At 38.2% G+C, this 24,448-nt stretch overlaps 1 protein-coding gene across 1 annotated transcript in view; it reads left to right on the top strand.

The window, feature by feature from the left end:
* Window positions 1–24,448, top strand: part of ROR2 (receptor tyrosine kinase like orphan receptor 2) — a 135,718-nt gene that overhangs the window by 85,442 nt on the left and 25,828 nt on the right. The window contains exons 2-4 of the mRNA XM_060762016.2: window positions 8,312–8,389; window positions 18,426–18,713; window positions 20,987–21,017. Of these exons, the coding sequence (XP_060617999.2) occupies window positions 8,312–8,389; window positions 18,426–18,713; window positions 20,987–21,017 (397 nt within the window). The remainder of the gene's footprint in view (window positions 1–8,311; window positions 8,390–18,425; window positions 18,714–20,986; window positions 21,018–24,448) is intronic.

Below are 24,448 nucleotides of genomic sequence, written 5' to 3'. Positions count from 1 at the left end.
AATTTGAGGGATCATGAACATCAGTCCTATCAAAGCAATACATTTTGTATTTTAGGTTTCATTCCACCAAATTTCTACTCCGTGTGATTGAAGTAGAATATTTCGTTATTTTCTAATTTGCACTGTCCTCAACTCCTTTGCTTCCCTAGGAATATCCTACACACACCCTCAACTTCAAAGAGTTTTAAGCTTTCCTGGAGAATTGATGTTGGGAATTTCCTCTCCTATCAGATCTTCCAACTTGTGTAAATTCAGCTCACTCATCCTTCTTCTTTTGGAGAGATGCTGATTGCGGCCACTCACTATTACAATTAAGGCATCCATGCTTTTGTCTCTCAGCTTTTCCCTTGTGTTCTACTGCTGACTTCTTCCTTCAGCTCTTTTAAAAATCACGCTCTGGTTCCAAAATGACTGTGGTCTGCATCTCACAGTGTAATGCTTAACCTTTTTATTCTTTCCAGTTGGAATTCTCCAGCCAGTTGCATTTTACCATCTGGCCAAATGAGAGTGTGTTGACCTTTACTTAAGAGTCAGTGACTTGGGACAGTCTCACTGAAAACTGTTTCCTCATGGACCCATCACTGTCTGACCCTTTGCCCTCTTTCTTTGATTCAACTTCCCAACATAAAAACAATAGACAGAGCTGTAAAGCACGGGGAGGCGGCAATGTCCTAGAATCTGGGGACCAAATTGTACTACCCTAGCAACCAACTTCCACCAAAATTGTGGTGATGGCAGCAAATCCATTCCCTTCATTTCCCCTCCCCCCAGTTTCTACATACATATAATGTACATTTCTTTTTGTAGAGACTGCCAGTGTTCTTGGAAGGTATCTGGAAGTGTTTCACTAAGCAGCATGTAACTTTGATAAGCTTTCTAGTGTTTGAAAGAAAGTGTGTGCCAAACAAGGTTTTAAAAATATAGACAAAGACACAATATATCTTTGAAGTTGAAGCTGAAAGTAAACTATTATTTCAACATACACATTTACACATCTTTAAAAAAAATACATAAAATACATTGGGTTTACTGATAGTTTGTCATTTCTGAGTTAGCCATTAAGTGAGGTTAACATAGTGTCTTGAACATCCTGTAACTTGGTTCTAAATTGTATGGGAACAGATAACTCCATGCCTTTATATTCTGACCAGTTAATATGGTTGTAGTGGAGACTAGAGAGTCTTGAATCCCTTGATGGGAGAATGTATCAAATGGATGAATGAAGATAAGCATTTTAATGTAGGTGACCTACTCCAACCATGGCATATGAGTTGTTGTTGGACTTATATCAACCCCAGAAAACATAGTCAACTTTACCAGGATAATGGAAATTCTATTCTTAAACCATGTGGAAAGTCATGATTTTCTACCCCTGCAAAGTACAGCAGTGTAATTCTGTAAAGAAGGGCAGAGGGATGGGTCAAAACACCATAATCCATCTTTTGTTGATTTTTTTCCTCTTCAAAAGATGGGAGATGAAAAGAAGTTTCTCCTATTTTGAGGAAAGGATATCTGTTGGCTGTCAAAAAGATAAGTATATATGATACTTCAAACTTCGGCTCAGCTGTAGATTTAAAAATTGAATATTGTTTTCAATTAAAACATTATAGTCATTGATACTAGTGATCATGTGTATAATTGGTATTTGTCAAAGGAAGTGCACCAAATTATCTCATAGGTGATTTCAAACTAAAATGTAGTGTTTGTCTTGGCAGAAAACTATCTCCATCTCTAGGATGTGGCAGAGGTTTTTATCCATCTTCCTTTCACTTGTTTGTAAAATCTTGCTGTGTTTTCCTAAACATATTTTTAAGATGGCGTTTTTAAGAGTAATGTTTTGGCTTTAGGGCACAAAGTGAGAGCTCAGTGCTGGTCCACTTGCATGCTAGGGTTTCTTACATACATGCTAGAGTTATTTAAAGATAATGTTTTAAAAAGACCTGCATTGTTAAGCCTAATTATAATTGGGAGCCAGAAGAATTTTGGATTGAATCCAGGGACATTGTCAGGGAAGAATGGGAAAAAAGAAAGAGAAGTCTCAATAGAAGGCAGATGGAACTCTTCCCACTATTGAGGACACATATAAACCAAAAGTAAAAGGTGACAGAAAGAAGAGTCATAATCCTAAATGCAAATTGTGCACCAGCTTGTGTGCCGAAACAAGGAGAACTACTATAACAATCAATGCAGAGAAATAAAAGACGATAGCAAAATACCTGCATTTTATCATCCAGTCTGCTAAAGATATTGTATGTAAAGCAGGATTAAACTCAGGGAAAGAAAAAATGAACGCTGGAGAAAGGAAAACCAACATTTTGAAATATGTGGTTGATACCATAATGCTAGCAGAAAATAGCAACAACTTGGAACTACAATGGAAGGAAATCCATGAAGAAAGAGTAAAGACGACAGCCGAGAACTAACAAAACAAAAATGAGCACATGTAAATTACATAAAGGAGCCCCTGGTGGCGCAGTGGGTTAAAGCACTGAGCTGCTGAGCTTGTTGATCGAAAGGTTGCAGGTTCAATTCCGGGGAGCGGCGTGAGCTTCCGCTGTCAGCCCTAGCTTCTGCCAACCTAGCAGTTCGAAAACATGCAAATGTGAGTAGATCAATAGGTACCGCTCCGGCGGGAAGGTAACGGCGCTCCATGCAGTCATGCCGGCCACATGACCTTGGAGGTGTCTACGGACAACGCTGCCTCTTTGGCTTAGAAATGGAGATGAGCACCACACCCCAGAGTCAGACATGACTGGGCTTAATGTCAGGGGACTACCTTTACCTTTTAAATTACATAACTTTAAAGTAGGCAGTGAAGATATTGAGATAGTCAAAGATTTCCTGTAACTTAGCTCAGGCATTAATCAGAATGGAGACTGCGCTCAAGAATTCAGGAAAAAACAGGACTTTAAAATTCATTTATGAAATGGCTAAACAAGAACCTAATGTGTAAATATATGTAATTGAATATTAAAATTAGGATTGTCCATGCCATTGTATTTCCCAGAAAGTTGACAAGAAGAAAATCAACTCATTTTAAAGGTAGTGCTGAAGAAAAGTTATACAAATAACTAATGCTAAAAAGACAAATAATTGGGTCCTAGAGCAAATGAAGCTGGAAACCTCCCTTGAAGTCTACTTTAACATGTCATCAAAAGACATTACACTTGAAAAGACAACAATTGTTAAGATAGATGGCAGTAGGAAATGAGGAAAACCACATTACAGATGGATACTAGACTCAGCCTGCAAGACTGCAACAGGGCAGTTGAGGATAGGGTGACTTTCAGGTCTCTCATTCATAGGGTCACCATAAGTTGAAATTGACCTGAGAAGCAGTTTATAACAACAACAACAACAACAACAACAACAACAACAACAACATCATATTTGAGTATTTTTAGATAAGAATCTTATTGTAAGCATTGCATGGTTACTATTCACTGCAGTTCAACAAATACTTGTGTAGGAGAAATTCTCAAATGACATAAGAGAGACTGTCTTCAAAGTAGCCTTTGAAGTGCAGGGGACTCCATCTACATTTTAATATCTAAGATTTTGTAATGTAACCGTTCAACTTACAAAAATGTAAGAGTTGAAGTAAAAGAAGTCTTTTTCTGACTTCTGCATATGAGTGTATGGTCAGTTCTTGGGCTAGTAAGAAAAGTCTAGATGTCATATCACATTGACAGCAGTCTGGAAGCAGGCGGTAGTCAATTGGCCCATCAGCTCCAGTTAGAATTTTTCTTTTGGAACTGAAGGGGAGGGGTGAAAATGTATTATTTTTCCCAGGGGGGAATTGTTAATAATTTAGGGAAATTATTAAGTTGGTAGCAGGGGACATCTGTCTGAGTCAATTGAAGAAGAAAATTATAGCAGTTTCACAGTCTTTATTCTAAAAATATTAAGTGCACTGTCTGGATAGCAATTAGACACAATTTATTTGTAGAAAATACATCTGGTGCTAGTTTATGCTTTAGAAAGAACACTGGTAAATTATGGGAAGTTAATGAATGGGGATCAGCATTAAGCTACATGATGCCATGCATATTTGCCTTCACAACAGATGGCAAAATCCAGTTCAGTATTATACCAAATAAAAATACTTACTGAAAATGAGGACACATTCCAAAAACATTTCACTGCCTGAGCTGTAAATATCACAGTTTAAATGCACCCACTAGCCAAACTGAACACACCTGCAGCTCAAAGCACACCAAGTAACATGATAATTATCCATGACATTATTGCATGATTGATTATTTTACTGCTCCTGGCTGTGAAAACAACACACACACACACACATGCCAGGGACTCCAAAAGGCTGAAAATAATAATAATTTATGGGTCTAGCACTCCATAAATCTGGTGAACAAATAATTTTTTCAGGAATTCTTTCTCTGTAAAAAAAGAGTAAACATAAACATGTAAAATCTATGTAGTGTTTGTGACCTTGGAATGCAATCTTTTAAGATGAAACCAGGAGGTTTCTACAACAACGATTAAGTACATGCTTTGCAGTGTTAAAACTTCAATTTAAATTAAAGAAAATGATGCAGAAACTTACAAAATAATGAACAGAATGCTTACTTCAAAAATATGTACATAAGAAAAATACACTTTTCTACCTTCTCTACCTATCATAGTAATTTGCCGTTTCCTCTTCTTTTACTTTCTAGATATTTTGTGAACACAAGCATTTAGTCTTTTGATCTGATCTGTAGTTGAATCTCTCTAGAAAGATGCTGTCTAGCCAACCAGTGAATTAAGAATGCAGAAACTTAATTCACCAAGACTTGCCTCCAAGAAGATAAACATGTTAGCAAAACATATTTTGGTTGTTGTTGAAAGTCCTATTTTGGCATTCAGCTTAGAATGAATCTAACATGTGGGGAAGACTGTATTAAGTAGACCTGACCTTGATGTTACATGTGTTGAGTAACTTCTTCCTTGTATGTCATGCATGGTCAAATTGCTGAAAGGAAAAGGGTTTGAAAAGGCTTCATTGCAATTCCATATTGCATATAACCCTTTGTGTGTAGATATTGTCCTTTCTTGGTACGTTGATCTTGTATAACCCAGTATGAGGGGAAGGGTTGACTTGAAACAGAATTATCAGGCTTAACTTAACAACATGGCCAACTTCTATGTAGCATTTATGGACAGAACTGTAAGCTCTAGTCTTGTTTTTACTTTTTTAAAAAGACAAAATTTTGCATTCTTTCTGAGTTTCTAAATTCTTTCACTAAAGTTCATTGCTAGCCAAGTCTGGGTGATGTCATTTGGTTCTACTCTTTGCGATTTTGATACTGTAAAATTCCCTTTACTCTGAATTCGGCATGAGTGGAATGGAATGTAAGAGTGTGTTTTCCCTCGGTGATATTTTTAAACAAATTGACACTGAAATCATTAACTTTGCTTGTTTAAGAAAGCAAAATATCTATACATGGGTGTGTTTCCCCCAATAGCTTAAACAGGAAGTCTTCACAGACTTGCCCATTTGGTCCTGCTGTTTTTCTTTCAGCCAGGAACTCTAAGTAGCAGAGACAGTGGAGGATCTGTGCATCACTATGAAAGGGATGTGCTAACTGTAGCACTAACTGCCTCTTTGTAGGCATTTCAGCACCCTTTGCTGTTTTTGATGTCTGTTGCCAGGAGCTGCAGATGTTGGGGGCTGGGGAGGGAGAATTCCAGTGAAAGGCTATGATTCAGCAACCTAAGCAGTTTGCCTTTCACAGCCAAAATAATTAGATTGGTAGACAAATTAGAAATATACAGTGCTTTCTTTGTTTGAGGAGTGTGGACGTTGATAACTGATGGTAGAACAGCAAGAGCACAACCCATAAAATAGGTAATCATACTGATTTGAAAGACATATACTTTTTTCATATGTGATATTCATGAATCCATGTAGTGCCTCCTGACAGTCACATCTCAAACCTCTGTTGACTGAGGTAAACCAAAATAAATTATCTTTTAATGCATCCACATGATTAATGGATTTGGAATATTGCCATTGCATTTCCTCCTCCTCCTCCCCCCATATACTCATGTTGATGCCTGTGCAGATGTAATGCAGCAGCCCCCTCCCCCCCATCACCCCTTATTCCTTGTCTTTTATTTGGAGAATGGCCAGATGTTCATTAGACAATTTTAGAACTTCATGATAGTGTGTCAAGTTAAGCCACATGTAGATCCACTGAGAACGATGAGTAGATATGTTGATGGATATGCCCTGAAATAGCAGTAGCAGCAACCAAGATATAGGAAGGATTTTTTTTCATGCCAGGAGAAACTGCAAGTCACTTTTGGTGTGAGAGACTTGGCCTTCTACAAGGACGTTGCCCTAGGCCACCAAGATATTTTTTAATTTTTTTAACCATCCTTGTATTCTTTACCATCCGACCGACAGGTTGCAGGTTCGGATCTGGGGAGAAGTGGATGAGCTCCCTCTACCAGCTCCAGCTTCTCATGCAGGGACATGAGAGAAGCCTCCCACAAGGATGATAAAAACATCAAATCATCCAGGCATCCCCTGGGCAACGTCCTTGCAGATGGCCAATTCTCTCACACCAGAAGCAACTTGCAGTTTCTCAAGTCATTCCTGACACGACCAAAAAACCATCCTTGTGGGGGGCTTCTCTCATGTCACCGCATGGGGAGCTGGAGCTGACAGAGGGAGCTCATCTGCACTCTCCCCGGATTGGAACCTGTGACCTGTTGGTCTTCAGTCCTGCCGGCACAAGGGTTTAACCCATTGCACCACTGGGGGCTCCACAGGAAGGAATGACATTATGAAAGTAGAATCTATTTTTGAATTGGTAGTAACTGAAACAGTGCTAAATCAGCAAACTAAATTGTCTCTGTGTATGTTGTAGGTGGGGTGTAAACTAGACTGTTTGCTGATCACGCTAGACATTATCGGGGCTTATGGTTTTAGCTGTTAAGCAGCGTCAAGCCTGTACTTGACAAGCAGGATATAAATGGATGAAATAAATAGAAACACGAAGAATGATGTTGACAGCACAAGATTTGCATGAATGGGAAGGATCAGGAATGAAGATATTCTGACCACAGCCATTTGTTTTGGCTATGCCTTATATGGTTGAAATGTCAAAACCAGTTACATACAGAACTTGGAAAAAGTAGTTGTTTCTACCACAAGACATTGGCTGGAGGACTCTGGCAATTGTTGTAGTCAAAGTAGTTACTTTCCCAGGCTCTGTAAAGTATAAAATATTATTGGGAATGCTATCACAGACACACTTTGTACCTTTTCATGATCCTTTGAAGTTTTCTATCCACACAAGAAATTGACTGATATGCTACATTTAATCTTAAGGCAAACTGGAGACTTTAGTAATGAAATGTAATTGCCATGTCAAATCAGGCCATCAGTTCATTTTAATTGTTTAACACTCAAAGGTCAATAGTTCATTTCACATACCTGTCTGTGCAGTGATTTTATGACCAGTATATAAATCAACTGAGAAAGAAGGAGAACTATGTTATTCCTTAATACTATCATTCAGATAATGGCCTGATTAGAAAATAATCAGGAAGCTGTGTTTGGAGACCTTTGTGGATTTATTCTATTGATCATCAAGGTCTGAAGAAGCCTTATTTAAGGCCCATGTTTCAGAGAAGATTTGGATGTCTTGATATCATTGAATGGCCAAATACTATCATAGAAACAAGTTAATATGATTGCTAAAAATTGTGTGATGGGGTATCATAGTTAGATTTCTGATAATTCGAAGACATATTTATGTAGAACTTCATATTTTCAGAAGTGTTGGTAGCCAATTCCTATTATTTCCAGCTAGTACAAATAATGCACTAGGTACTGTAACCTATACTTTAGAGAAAAGAATTGGTAAAATCACCTCTGAGTATTCCTAGGCCAAGAAAACTCTGTGAAAGTGATAGCATTGCTATGCCAGCAGGTTTCTTCAAGGCTCACATATACACATGAAATGTTTAAAGACCCCCCCCCCCCCCCCCGGCGTCAACAACTTCATAATAAAACACCCAGTTCTTCCCCCCACCCCATGATAACTTTTTCAGGAATGATTTAGCCTTCCTAGGGATAGATGTCTCTCACTTCTTGTTGTCTCAACACCATTCTTAACTGTGAGTCATTTGTAAGTCGGATATATTATCTCAGGGGCTGCCTGTACATAACTTATATAAATCATAGAAACCAAAAGGTCGTATACAAGCAGGGAAAATATTGTCCCTCATAATAATGCTAGAACCTAAGGTGAATTAAGCAGCTTGAATCATGTTTTGATTTGGTTTTTTTTTAAAGGTGAAATGGAGATACCAGATTCTGATGATCCTTTAGGCCAACTGGATGGACCTGGCAGGCCAGTTCCAACGCATAAAGGTAAGAGTAAACATTTATTGACACTGTTTTTCTAACTTTATCAATACTTGCCATCTAAAGCTTTTATTTTTACAACCTACAGTTGTATTATTAGTATGAAAAATGCTATCCTTTTATAAAACCATGACAAGTACCTCAAATTCAAAGGGTTTAATATAGATGCATAGTATTTCCAGAAGTCATAAAGATTTGGTTAACTTATTAGTCATTATTTCTCATTGCCAAATATCCTTTCCCTACACAATTCCCTATATGTGCAAAGAAGTAGCAGACTTCCTTTCTCTGTACTGACTTTTTGAGTGATAAAGAATTAAAGGTACATTTTTCCTACAAAGGACTCAAGGGGGATATTAACTCACTTTGTGTGGAAGTCAAAAAGCACAATCAGTTTTTTCCACTGGGAAAGGGAGATATTCAGGAACTGTGCCTGGTAATATGAGGAGGATTGTGGTGAAGTGATGTCACTGATTTCATTTCATGCCTTTTGTGAAGTAAGCAAAAATAGGCTCCTCCACTCTTCTGCTTCCTTTTCTGTATATGACAAGCAAAGTGTCTTACTGTAACTGCAAATTATCATGCTGAAATTCCAGCAAACTTTGCTGTTGTTGCCAAATTTTCTATGGAATTAGCAGTTGGCCAGCATTTTACCAACATTGCTACCTAGCATGAAGCTGCAACTGAAGTATACCATCTCTGCTGTTTCTACTCATAGAAGTCTATCTCTACCCCAACTAATACTTTCATATTCATTAGTTAATGATCTATGGGCCAGTTTAATGTAAAGGGGGGGGGATTCTGATTCTCCCATACCACCAATGAGTTTATAGAAAGACACTTGTAGTGTTTCCAACTAGTAACACTACTAACTAGAGTTAATTTTAATTTGATCCACAATAAACTGAATTTTAAGATTCTAGAATTTTGGGTAGGCAAGTGTCTTGAATGCTTAAATACCTGAAAATGGTGTGTTTCTGACATATATTTTGCTTCTTCCATCCAGCATTGCAGAAACAGTATGTTAAAAGTGACCATTTAGTTTTCTCTGGTATTTTTCATTGCAAGCTGCTTCATGTGGCACTTTTGAATGTTACACTATGGAACTTTCTGATAATTATATTTGACTGTATATCATCTCCATGTGTGACATGCACCTAGCCTGTTTGAATCAACCTGTGAAGCATCTGAATTTTTTATATTTTAAGATGTAAGGCTTACCTACATCAGCCAGTTATTTCAGAGCCAATCCAGAGCAGAAATGCTGCAGACTACCCCAAAGATCTTGGAAGTATCTAAACACTCTGAGTCTGATCTGCATGAGCAGCAGGATCGAGTCTACACAATCCACCTGGACTGAAACCAATTTGGTCCAGTAGCACTATCACCTTACCTTCTGTGTTGCCATTGACACCACCGCAGCTGGGTGGATGCAAAGCTCTAGGCAAGCTCCTGGCCATTGTAAACGTCCTTCCTTTTTCTTGATCATAAGGACACCTCTGCATATATCGGCACAGGGAACCCATGCTGGCCAGGAGTTCTCCTGGAGCTCTGTGACCATCTGCAGCATTGAAGGCAACATGAGCCTGATCCACTTCACCTTTCCTGCACTAATGAGTGCAGGGAAAATGAGATACCAGTGTCAGCCTGTGTGAACTCAATTGTGTTGTCCACACTATGCCCAAAGCATGAGGTTAAACTTGCTGAAGCTCCAGAACATTCCCTGACTTTCTTTAGCATGAGGCTTAACCAATTTAACCTGCAATAAGAACTAGAAGTTCCTATATGTTGTGTAGACATCCAGGAATCACCTTTGTGCCACTGTTAGGTTTTTTGGCCAATGTACACAAGTCCCCAACTTGAGGAGGCAGAAGTTTGCAATTCATTTTAATTTGCTGAATATTCATGTGTTAGCTGTCTTTATTTGGAACTACTGTTAACTTGGTTTGGAACAACTGTGGTTTGGAACTACTATGTTTTGGAACTACTATGTTTTAGTCATGGAGTTGGTGCTCCCACTGACCACTGGCAATTGTTGTTACAACCCAAGCATTGTATTTGGAATAGTTAGATCAAATAAACTTTTGGTCACCTGCTATCTTTTCTGGTGTTTGAAGAATTTTATAACCTGTTTTAAAAGTAGGTTATTAAGTATGTAAACAGCTCATAAGTAAAAATGTATTATGCCATGCCTATTGATATAATCATTTTCTAGAGGTGCACCATTAACTGGAAGACAATGAGAATTGGCCACGAGTGATAGCCTATGATGATGATGATGATGATGATGATGATGATGATGATATCACCAATGTGGAAAACTGAAACCAACAGCAACCAATCATGAAAATAATTTTTGTGGGTTGCCTTAGAAGAAAAACCAGCTAGTAATATACCGTACAGATTGTTATGAGAGCAAAGTAGGCTATGCATGGTTAAGGATAAAGTATATGTAAATATAATCACAAGTAATCTGTAAATAGCAAGTGTTCCTAAGAAAACCTTAAAACTATCAAGCCTGCCCACCCAAGCACTATGGGATATACACCAATTTTTGTAACCCTGAGAAGATGGTAAAAACAAGAACTCCCCTGAACTCCCATAATCCAGTTTAAAAATGAACTCCACTGAAGTCCTCCCTCCATGGGTTACGGGTTACTCTTTGTTCACTGCATCACAGGTTCCTCAGGCTTGTCTAGTACTTACAAATATTATTGTTAAAATTGCTTTAATATTTGATGACTTGCCTTCAAAACAAGAATATGAACATACACCAGAATTTATAATGCAGTTCATTTTTCATTTCTTAAAAAGCTTTGTATGACTTGGAAATTTGCATATTAATTCTCCTTCCCTTTGAGATTTGCATATTAATTCTCCTTCCCTTTGAGATTCGTAGATTTGCTAAAAGTATAAGCCTTAACCTAATCTGTCCTCAGTACTAGAACAAAAGTTAATTATTAGGGATGTAAGACCTTACAAAAAAGATTTCACTTATAAACTCTTCCATTCTGCAAAAGAAGAATGTTATCCTAGAATTCAGTTTGGTTGGAGACTTATAAAGTGAATCCAAACACTTGATTAAATTTTAATGGCTTGGATCCAAGATCTACATGGCTAGTTTTACATGCCCAAGGGAGAAACAAACAATCATCTTTGCATAATGGGAATTTTTGTGATGCTGAAAATGCTTTCAAAACAATCTGTAATGTAACAGAGGTTGGAGTGAGAGTGATGGTGGAAGAGCCTGCAAATATGAAAAAAGAGCAAATCGAAAATTCTGATGGGCACCTCCAAGTTCTTGGACAGAGCTCAAGTAGCTCTTTGGATTTCATCCAATGAAAGCAAGTATAAAATGTAATGATCAAAATGAGATCTGATGTAATAGAATTCCAGGACAGGGAACATTATACTAAATATATTGCTGCTAGGCTTAATACTGGCGAAAGCTGCTTTCCTTCCAACAGACTCATGCACAATGTTAAATAATATTTAACTGATCTGATCTTATTATGAACTGTATTAAATTTAGTAACTGCAGATGTATTTCCTTTTCTAAATCTCATTTTCCCAAAGTATCTGGGGTTTTTTTTAACTTCATGCCTTTATCATTATCCTGAAATACATTCTTGCAAAAAGCAATACATTGATTTTATAGCTACATAATCTCAGAAGTAGCTAGCCATTTTGGCATGCATCTGAGATAAAACAGAAATAATTGTAGATGTTTCAAAGTAGAGGAGCATCTTAATGCTATGTTCCTCAAAATGCTTCATTTCTTTTATACAGAAACAAAGATGCAGAATGGGGGACGTCTGGCTCAACAGCAGTACGTGTGATCTTGGAGTCCTTGTGGACAACAAGTTAAACATGAGCCAACAATGTGATGCAGCAGCTAAAAAAGCCAATGGGATTTTGGCCTGCATTAATAGGAGCTGAGTGTCTAGATCCAGGGAAGTCATGCTACCCCTCTATTCTGTCTTGGTCAGACCACACCTGGAATACTGTGTCCAATTCTGGGCACCACAGTTTAAGGGAAATGTTGACAAGCTGGAATGTGTCCAGAGGAGGGTGACTAAAATGATCAAGTCTCTGGAGAACAAGCCCTATGAGAAGCAGCTTAAAGAGCTGGGCATGTTTAGCTTGCAGAAGAGAAGGCTGAGCGGTGACATGATGGCTACAATGGACAATCCGACCTCTGACCACCAACTATATTTCTGCCACCAAAATCACATTGGTCAGTCTGACCAATCACCGGAGTTAACCCCCAGAGCCACTCAAAATTTGAGGGAAAACTCTAATATAAAGAGAGTTGGCTGTTGTTCAAACAGGCACCCTTATTATATTTGTGCACAGAAAGACACACTGACTGTGACGAAGTAAAACAAACAGATTTATAAAGCTTATTTGAACGTGAATAAGTAGGCTTCTCAGATGTTAAGAGAGGTACAGATGCTTATTTGTTATAGCTGGTTGTCAGATTGTTTCTTTACAGTAAATGGTTCCTTCACAAAGCAACATTCACTCACAAGGCTTTTCAGAACTCTCAGTTATTCCCAACTAGAGGATCACAAAACACTAGCACTCTGTCTCTCAGGGGCTATTTTAAAAACTCAGCACATCTCCCCAAAGGCTGCCTCTAATTTTTAAAATCCTCCCTCACAGAGGTTTCTCTCTCCTGCCTAAAGGCACTTCCTTTATCTTCACCAGATGGAGCCCCCGGTGGCGCAGTGGGTTAAACCCCTGTGCTGGCAGGACTGAAGACTGACAGGTCGCAGGTTCGAATCCGGGGAGAGGCGGATGAGCTCCCTCTATCAGCTCCAGCTCCTCATACGGGGACATGAGAGAAGCCTCCCACAAGGATGACAAAAACATCAAATCATGTGGGCGTTCCCAGGGCGATGTCCTTGCAAAGGGCCAATTCTCTCACACCAGAAGCGACTTGCAGTTTCTCATGTTGCTCCTGACACGACAAAAAAAAAAATCTCCACCAGACTCCTCCTTGACTGACTCAGATTACTGCCCTTTGGACCTCTCTGCCTTCTGTTGCTATGCAAAACTCCCCAATCTCTACATCAATCAGGCATCACTACCATGGAAGGAATGGGTGCTCCCTACTCTCTTTGTCTTAGACCAGACCTTCCCTTCTAGGGACTAGAAATCCTTATACACTAGTCCTTCAAGTTAGGCCCATTCCAATACATCAGCCATGTATAAGTATGTGAGGGGAAGTTATAGGGAGGAGGGAGCAAGCTTGTTTTCTGCTGGCCTGGAGACAAAGGCACAGAACAATGGCATATTTATTTATTTATTTTGAACATTTATATTCCATCCTTCCCAACCCCCGAAGGGGAACTCAGAGCGGTTAACAAACCGGCAACAATTCGATGCCACAACATATAAACAAATGTAACAAACAAAACAATAAATAAAGCATTAAGTTAAAATAATTTAAAACATTATTAGCAAACCATGTAGCCATTTCCAGTCCAATTCAACAACCATAGACCTGATTCAGAGCATGTCCATAGCCAATTTTTCAAAAATTACAAGTGCTGTCGTTCCTGCTATCCAAAAGCCTGGTCCAAAAACCATGATTTAAGCTTCTTCCTAAAAGAAAGGAGGGATGGAGCTGACCTAATTTTGCTGGGGAGTGAGTTTCACAGCCGGGGGACCACTACCGAGAAGACCTTGTCCCTCATCCTCACCAACCGCTTTTGTGAAGCTGGTGGGACCGAGAGCAGGGCCTCGCCAGACAGGGAGGAGGGAGCAAGCTTGTTTACTGCTTCCATGGAGATTAGGATAAGGAACAGTGGCTTCAAACTACAAGAAAGGAGATTCCATCTGAACATGAGGAAGAACTTCCTGACTGTGAGAGCCATTCAGCAGTGGAACTCTCTGCCCCGGAGTGTGGTGGAGGCTCCTTCTTTGGAAGCTTTTAAACAGAGGCTGGATGACCATCTGTCAGGGGTGATTTGAATGCAATATTCCTGCTTCTTGGCAGGAGGTTGGACTGGATGGCCCATGAGGTCTCTTCCAACTCTTTGATTCTATGATTCTATGATCTTAAACTGCAAGGCAGGACATAGAGGGAAATACGTTCAGACAAGTAAGCTGGGCTTCAAACTACAGGAAAGGAAATTCCACCAAAACATTAGGAAAACTTCCTAACTCAGAGAGCTTTTCATCAGTGAAACTCTCTGCCCCCGGCGTGTGGTGGAACCTCCTTCTTTGAAGGCTTTTAAACAGAGGCTGGATGGCCATCTCTTGGGGGTGCTTTGAATGCTATTTTCCTGCTTCTTGGCAGCGGGTTGGACTGAATGGCCCACAAGGTCTCTTCCAATTCTTTGATTCTAATGTCAATAATGTTGGTATATAATTGCTTTTTATCCTTGGAGTATACCACAAATAACAGGCAAATTCCACTTTGATGAAAATGTTTGGGTGAGCACAAAATGGTACTAACATTTATAATGTATATCTTTGTGGCACCATTTCTTGCTTTACATTTGTTCTACAAAAATAGGAAAGATTTGCATGGAATTTGGACTGATCATGCATGTGTTAAAATAATGCCTTGTTGAACAATATATCACACTGAAAAATAAGCCTTTTCTAACTCAAACCAGATTTGTTAGTACGTTTTTGCAATTGCAAATGTTACAAAAATTTAAAGCCCACATAAATTACTTTCAGCTTTACAGTATCACTGAAGCTGTAAATGTCATCTTTTCTAACTATTGCCTTAGGAGTCAATTATTCAAATGTGCAACATTTCTTTTAAAGTTCTTAGTGTCACACATTAATCAGAGGGCTTTGTTTCAGACATTATAGACATGAGTAAGACTCCTTCTAACCGTAGCATCACTGGCCAAAATGTAATGTAATATTAGTTACTTGTGGGAAAAAATAAATACAGTCTGCTCTCTGGGTTCTTCCAAACAGGCACTATATCAAAGCATCTGATCCCAGGTTTTCTGCTTTAACCTGGATTATATTAGTCCACACTGCCAGATAATCTAGGATAAACAGAAAACTTGGGATCAGATCCTGGGATACAGGGCCTGTCTGGAAGGGTCCTATATCTATTGGATTCGAACCATGGAGTAAATCAATTACAGCTGAAAATTGTTGTTTATTTGTTCAGTCACTTCCAACTCTTAATGACCTCATGGACCAGCCCACGCCAAGCCATTGCCACCCCTAGCTCCTTCAAGATCAAGCCAGTCACTTCAAGGATAACATCCCTCTATCTTGCCATTGGTCGGCCCCTCTTCCTTTTTCCTTCCATTTTCCCCAGCATTATCTTCTCCAAACTTTCCTGTCTTCTCATGATATGGCCAAAGTACTTCATCTTTGCCTCTAATATCCTTCCCTCCAGTGAGCAGCCAGGCTTTATTTCCTGAAGTCTGGACTGGTTTGACCTTCTCACGGTCCAAGGCACACTCAGAATTTTCCTCCAATAATAATAATAATAATAATAAGAAGAAGAAGAAGAAGAAGAAGAAGGTTCGTCAATGTCGCAATCACAGGTGAAAGGAGGATTGCAGAGAAACAACTGGAAAAGCTGACACAATATGAGGATTTAAATATCGAACTGCAAAGATTCTGGCACAAGCCAGTAAAGGTGGTCCCAGTGGTGATTGGCACACTGGGCGCAGTGTCTAAAGACCTTGGCTTGCACTTAAACACAATTGGCACTGACAAAATTACCATCTGCCAGCTGCAGAAGGCCACCTTACTGGGATCTGCATGCATTATTCGCGGATACATCACACAGTCCTAGACACTTGGGAAGTGTCCAACGTGTGATCCAATTCAACAGCCAGTAGAGTGTATGCTATGGACTCATCTTGTTGTGGTTCTAATAATAATAATAATAATAATAATAATAATAATAATAATAATAAACTTTATTTATACCCCACCACCATCTCCCCAAGGGGACTTGGGGTGGCTTACATGAGGCCATTGGGTTGGAGTTTTGCTTTGGACCTATAGGAAAAGGGTTAAGCCCAATGTCAGCTATAGTTCCAGTCCTCCCCAAGGTAGAAAAAGATGCCAGTGGTTTATATAAGTCAATTATGTCTGTGATTTGCCTTCACACTAGGAGCTTCCTGTTTCATTCACTTGTTTCTAAAGTTCATATGCACGAATGCATCTGTATTTTATCATTAATTGAAAAGGGAATTTCAGATCCAGTGTTCTTATTTGATGGTGCGTAGTATTATCAATTATACTGCTGCTTGACTAAACATAATCAAATAGTTTTGACTTTAGTCAAAATAACTATCTGGCACAAGACCTAGATTCTCATTCCACTATTGAATGAGTGCCTAAAGCAAATTTAGTGCACTTTTGAACTGCAGAGTATGTGACGGGAATGTTTAGCACATGGGTTAGATTTGACTCTTTTAAAACTTCCTGTCTGTGGCTTAAATGGTATACTAAATATGGGTAAACAAAAACTTGTAATCACTCTAAAAGCTAGACCTTGATTAGTATGATTGAATCTATGTGAAGCTAGTGGTTGATGGGCTTAGTTCTCCCTTGTTTCCCTCTTGTTCTTGTCTGGTATTGCCCTGTAATCCATATAATGAACCACCTGCCCCTATTTTCCACCTGATTTTTTTAAATTCACTTTTTATAATTTTTTTTGTTTGTATTTGTCACATTCTTGGCACTCCAGAGACTGCTCATGCATCACCAGAAAACAAACCAAAGTGTATACAATCAGGGGATCAAGAAAGTCAAGATCACCATTCAGGTTAGAAAGGGAGTTGATAGGTTCACCTACACTGTTGAATTAATGCGGTTTGATACTATTTTAACGGCATGGCTCAGTGCTATGGAATCCTAGGATTTGTAGTTTGGAACCCTTTTAGCAGAGAAAGCTAAAGACCTCAGAATACAACTGATTCCATAGCTTAGAGCCATCGCAGTTAAAGTGGTATCAAACTGTATCAATTCCACAGTTAGATGCACTGACAATAGGGAAAAGTTCACCATAAGACATTGCTGTAGTACATTTATTAGGCCAGCCAAAAGGTACAAATATATCACAGTAGTTTTTGGAGCTTGTTATCTCCTTCATCTGGCAAAGATGTTGGCAATTATATAAAAGAAGAAGAAGAAGAAAAATGATGTTTAAGTCAGGGCCTGCATTTTGTTTGTAAAGTTAGAATTAGTTGGTTTTTAAGGTGATCTTGAGAGGGGCTTTATGCAGGTGAAGGCCACTCCCCTTTTTGCTGAAGTGATGAAATATAATTGCTTAGAAATATAAGTAATTAAATCGCACCTAATTTTGCATTACCTATAGATGTGCCCACTAGCTAGCACAGAGGGTCCAATGGAGCCACAGTTAGACTTAGCTTGTCTACTTCTCTGAAAAAGCTCCATAAGCATGATGGGAGATAAATATCAGGAGAAGAGGAAGGAAAAGACTAAAACCTTGTATAGATAAGACACTGTGAAGGAGAATTTCCAGCATTACCGAGAGTAGGGAGGAGAGCAGCAAGGTAGCAAAAAAGAATTAGCTTGCTAGTATCAAATCCAGATGCTTATTGAGTTTTCAGTTGGGCTCCTTCTACATTGTCCTTATATCCCAGGATCTGATCCCAGGTTATCTGCTTTGAACTGGATTACATGAGTTTTCAGTGCCAGATAATCTGAGATCAGATTCTGGGTAATAGATCAGTGTAGAAGAGGCCTTGGATGCAGATCATTTCCTTACATTCTTAAACAACGTCCATCCACCCCACCATTTGGGAGTCACTTCTTTCCCCCATTTTTCTGTTTTATTTCTGTTCAAGATATGTGTGTTTTAATTCAGTTTATTATGTTATTCTAGTTTGACGTTTGTTATTTTCTTATGTAATTATACCGTATATGTTGTCTTATATATTTAAAACGGTGTGCCAGTAGAAATACTTTTTAAAAAAACTGATATAGTTTTCTTGAAGGTATTCATGAATAACTGACCTTTGACACATTGGGTATATAAGTTCAACTTTGATATATTCTGACCTTTTCCTTTTTTAAGGTTACTTTTTGACCTTTTTGGAACCCGTGAACAATATCACCATAGTCCAGGGCCAGACTGCAATTCTCCATTGTAAAGTGGCAGGGAATCCATCCCCCAACGTCAGATGGTTAAAAAATGATGCACCAGTGGTCCAAGAACCCAAAAGGATCATTATAAGGAAAACAGACTATGGCTCACGATTAAGGATCCAAAATCTGGACACCACTGACACTGGTTATTACCAATGTGTGGCCACGAATGGAATGAAGACAATAAATGCAACAGGAGTTCTGTTTGTACGGATGGGTGAGTCACTTTGTTTTAAAATGTGGCTTTTATAACTAGGTTTATTGCTTTATAGACTAGCTCCTACTTTTCACAATCACAAAATGAGAAATTAATTCACTGTGTTTTTTTTTCTTTTTAAGAAAATAAATTGCAGCATGAAAGAAAATCAATAAAGTCATTGCCTGAGGCTTCCTCTTCAACACAAAAACTTCTGGGTAGAACCTGATACCATTTACTAGTAATAAAAGAAAGTAGATACAGATGGAATGGTCTGTAAATATGAAGTTCAGAGAACAGCAGAAATGTGAAATAAGGTTTAGTCTAAGGTACAGAAAGGCAAACTTTCATTACTTCACATTTCACAGTGCTGCTTGAACACATTGTGTTCTTGCTGCTCTGAAGAATAAGTAGCAGCTCTCCATCTGGTATTGATAGTTTTGGCCCCAGTCTTTGAAAGATTGTATATGATGTCTGTGGCAACTTGCTAAAAGTCAAGGCACATATTTTTCCGTAATTTTTTTTTTGACCAGGGAATGGTAGTGTAAGGCATATGCACCACATGCAGTCATTAAAAAACCCTTTGATGCACTTTCTTCAAAGAGGATGAGGAATTGTAACTCAAAGATAGGTCACTTTTTGCATGCAGAAGTTTTCATGTTCTGTCCCTGGCATCATTAGCTGAAAGGGTCAGATAGAAGGTGATAGAAAAGAACTGCTGCCAATCAAAATAAACAATATAATCTGAATCAATGCTACATCTTATGCTACATTTAGTGCAAAAATAAATATTCATTGTGATGACAAGGGAACAAAAGGATTGCAAAGAAGCATGTAAGAGAGTCTTCCATGAAGTGGACTGTATTCGTTGCCAATAGAGGAGCACATTCCTTACTTTCTGCCCATCCTGCATCCCTTAAATCCCCTCTGGAGGGCTCTCCAATTCTCAGGATTGGCAGGTGGCTGCAGGAGGAAATCTTGCCCCCAAGCAGTTTCCATTTTGCTGGTAGGTCAGCGATATTGGATATATCATTTTTAACTTTCGTCTCCAAAGATTTGCATCATGTAAATCTCAGCCAAGTGTAGTTTAGCATTTTTCATGGTAAAGCTGTTCTGGTCTGGTTCATTCTATGATGATGAAGTTAGGCATCCATCCTTTAGAACAGAGTTTTCCAAACTTTCCATCTTGGTGACACACTTTTAGACATATATCATTTTATGATACAGTTATTCAGTTTTACAGGAAGTGATGCAGAATCAGCTTTTTTGACCCAATTATGCATACTGCACAGTACCTATCTGATTCCTCATCCAGGGTATTCATACAAGGATATGATGAGCACCTTACCATTTAGCACCTTTGCATCATATAAATGCATGAAAGTTCATGTTGCTTATTTTACATAAACTCAGAGGTCTCTCCTTATGACATACCTATATACTGCAGCCAACAAGCTAATATGTCATGACACACTGCTTGGAAAGCTCTGTTAAGAAGCACCATGGGTTGCATGCTTTGATCCAGAGTTCTAAATGTATGGAACACCTCAGCACAAGCTTCCTTTTGGGGATATAGAAGTGATTTATGTTTGCAAAATGAGATTGCGTACAGATTGGCTTTCCCCATTGAAGTGAAAGTTCTTGTGAAGGAACAGAAGTCCATGCATATACTCAGCCTGCAGCACTGTACATGTTCTTTTGCAGCATGCTGCTTTGTACTGTGTAAATGACTATTATCTGTCATTTACACAGCATAAAATGGGACTATCCCTGAAGGAAGCTTTGAATTCTCTGTATATCTTTTTACTATAATATTGAATGTATAAATAATTGAATCAACATCTTCTCTCACAGCCAAGGTCATGTGGCAGTAGGTGTTAATTTAACATTTCTGTTGGATTCTGTTTAATAGGTTTTAATAGGGTTTAGTAAGAGGATATTAGAAATAAAGGATGGCATCATGAATTAAAGAGTGAGAAATACTACTTCACAGTTTCAAAATATTATTTAGACATTAGTTTCAGCATATATGATTCTGATTTTTGCTTCTGAATATACTTATGATGTAGACATTTTTTGAGTGAAATCGAGTTGTTAGTGCTTATTAGAACAACCCACTTAATCAATGGTATTGACTGACTTGGTTCAGTGGGCCTACTCTAGTTGAGACTAGCACTTTTATTTCACTTGTAGTTTGAAACTAAGCAAAACCAGATGTTTAAAATGTACTTACATTTTAAATTATATTTCCTATCTTTTATATCTGCTAATTATTTTGCTGTATATATTTACAGGCCCAACACACAGCCCGAACCACAATTTTCAGTAAGTATTATTTGATATGCATTTACTGGCTTCATGAGGATTTTGATGCAAATATTTTGGACAACAGGACAATTAAATACGCCAAGTTCTTTTTATGCTTTCACTTAATTTTATCTATATTTAAGTATTCAAATGATTGAAGATCTTCTCAAAGAAAGAAAGCAATCATTGTATTTTTTTTAGTTTTCACTTGAAATAATTATCTTATTTCTCCAATTTCAAGGCTGATATTTCTTCATTCGTTGATATTTATTTAGGTTCCCTCTTTCTCCTAGCACAGGATCCAAGATGGCTTTTTATGTTTAGAAAATTTATTTTAACTTGGATTATGTATTTGCTTCAAATGTAGTCATCTCAAAGCTAATTTCTAGGAAGCCTTTTCTTCAGACCTCTACTTGTATTTGTTGTTGTAATGTGCCTGTAAGCCAACTGAATTATGGTGATCCTATCACTTTTCTCAGAAAGGTATATTGAGAGGAGGTTTGATATTACCTTCTTCTAAGGCTGACAGAGTGTGACTTCCTTTAAGTCAATCAGTGCAATTCAAATCCTCATCTCCCATAATAGTTCAAACACTGAAACCTTGCTGGCTACCTTCTCTTTCACAAACATACACATTGAGCTTTGTCTTCTACTTGTTGATCCTATTCAAAAGCTCTCTCGTTGCCTTGGAAGACTGACTTCTCAGTGCCCTGCGAGTGTCTGGAGCTGACTTGTCATGTCAGCCATTATACAAAATCAGCACCTTCTTAATGTGTCTCATTAGAAGCCATGGAAAAAGGAACATTTCTGTAGGGAGCAGTCATGTGGGACAGTCTTGGAAGACTTACAGCCTGAAGGTCCCCCATAGATTTTGGAAAACAAGGACATAGTACTGAACACATACTTTTGGATATATGATCTCATTTATGAGGATGCCCTGAGGGAGCACCAGCATATTTCAGTTGTGAGTGGGCAACTGAGGACCAGGAACCAGTTTCCCTTCATAGATCCTTCACATCACTGGAAGTGTGCTAAAATATCTCCCCCACCCCCTCCATTTCGCCTCCAAAATGACAGTCAGAAAAAATGTTGTGAAAGGGATGTTGTCATGTTTTTCAGATTGTGTAAGATTTGAGTGCCATTTTCTGGGGAGAAATCAAATTGAATAATTATTTTTGAAAAATTCTGGTTTAAGAGGAAAGTGCAAACTTGCATGGTTTAACAACACGTTTTGAAGAAAATCTTATATGAAGACCTATAATAGAGTTGAATTGTAAATCGGTCAACCTTTTTATGGAGGCTTTCCTTTTGTTAATGTATCCAAGTTCTGCTCTGCACTGCCTTCTCTAGTTCTGGAAGAGAATTAGGTTTTGCAAGAAAATGATTTATTCTGTGGACAGAAGTGTGAAGAGGGTAAATATTATTTGTATTTGCTGACAAACCCAAGGAATAAAGAGACCAAACAACAAAAGTGGAATGAAAACTTAACTTTCTTCGCTACTTTATCAAGAAGAAAACCAAAAGCTGAACAAGAAAAATATAAGTAAGGAGGATACACCCCCCTCCCCACAAGATACTCTGAGCTGAACTGAGCACACAAAGTAATCACAAATAGTTGATTGAGCTTAGACTCTGGTTTCATTGTGTTTTGTTTTTGTTTATGGATTGATGTATTTAGGAAAGTGGCATTTCAAGTGAACCAGGGTCATTCCACAGTGGAAATCTTTATTCCTGTTTTTACTTATATGTGAAAAATGTGGCTTCATTAAAAGCATATGTAATTTTCTAAATGCAAGGTATATCACATGAAGTAGTCTATCTCTGCCTCTTGAAGCAATTAACATCAATTTAATAAAATTTGAAAATAGAGTTAATGGAAAGAACTCTTGGAAATTTCTCCCCTCCAATTTAATGTAGAAGAGTCTTGGGAAAAACCACTAGACACTGGATTTTGCATCAGACAATGTGACTTTTAAATATAAAAAGTATGTGAATGAATAGCAGGATTTTCACCATTTTCCACATTTTAAGGATATTTTGTCTTCAAAGAGCTTTTCCTTTAAAAAAAGAGTTTGTAATTCAATAAAGCGATTTCATTCCTTTGAATTGAAATTGAGCCTTACTCTTTGTAAATATCACATATTCATATGCCTATGGCCAAACCAATATTTTAGAACCCATGCAGAAACAGATTCAGTGATAGATGTCATAATTATGGCACATCAAATAAACCACATTATGCCAATCTGGATTTAACCGTAGGAGAATCAACATGATCTTGAAATCTTGTTTTAAATACAGTTTTCACTACAGAAAGGCAAGGGAACCTTCCACAGAAGATCTTGGGACAGTCACCCTACTGCAATCTCCAAGGGGAAAGAAATCTTTTGCCCTAAATGCTCTATTGGGGCCATGGGGGCATTTTGGCTACATTTTTCATCACCTTGTTTCCATTTTAGATTCCAGGAAAAGACTTTTTGCAATAGGAAATGTCTTTGCAAGGACCATAGGGTTGCAGATGGATTAGAAAGCTGTTCTGCAGGAGTTTGTTTTTTTTTGCAAGTTTTGTCTCAGCTAACAAGATTTAGTTGAAGTGAATAACAAGAACACCTTCATTTGTCTGCTGTATCTATAGAAGGGAGGAAGAAACACACATTGTTTACATTCCACAAATTACACAAACAGCTGTCATCCTCTGTTTTAAGTGGAAACAGCTTTTAAAGACTTTATAGCATTTTTAATGTTCCTAATGTGGATTAGGCTGATGTGTACCTTTCAACTGAAGACAATATGCCCATTATATTCATATGCCCTCTGGTACACTCATCTGACACTTTGTACCATAGATGTGTTAGGTGGTTAACATGCATCATGATTTGCCCATATCTATTTTGGCATGTAGTTCATTTGCTATACAAAGAAAGGCTTCTTTGTTGATCCAAGTATCTTTGAAAGCTTTGCCTAGGAACTGTTAGCATATTACATCTCACATTTCAGTAACTGATGAGTCTGATAGCAAAGAGAAAGTTACATCTTTCAAATATTGTTTCATTTGCTAAAAACTATAAATTTGAGGTCTAATTAATGGGAGAAGCAACTTTTCAACCCCACTCAAAAAATAACATAGGCTTTTCTTACTTAGTCACTCATTCATAAAACAAGCATTGTTTTATGAATAAGTGATGAGGCAATACTGCTCTTGATGTGTGTTCAGGTGATATTTATGAATAGGGAGCAAGCTTGTTTTCTGCTTCCTTGGAGACTAGGACATGGAACAATGGATTCAAACTACAGGAAAGGAGACTCCACCTGAATATTAGAAAGAACTTCCTAACTGAGAGGTGTTCAGCAATGGAACTCTTTGCCCCAGAGTGAGGTGGAGGCTCTTTCTTTGGAGGCTTTTAATTAGCAGCTGGATGGCCATCTGTCTGGGGTGCTTTGAATGTGAT

This window comes from Anolis sagrei, chromosome 2 (genome assembly GCF_037176765.1).
Source record: "Anolis sagrei isolate rAnoSag1 chromosome 2, rAnoSag1.mat, whole genome shotgun sequence".
Lineage (NCBI taxonomy): Eukaryota > Metazoa > Chordata > Lepidosauria > Squamata > Dactyloidae > Anolis > Anolis sagrei.
The sequence above is the reverse complement of the archived record's forward strand: the minus strand, read 5'-3'. Positions and strand labels throughout refer to the sequence as shown.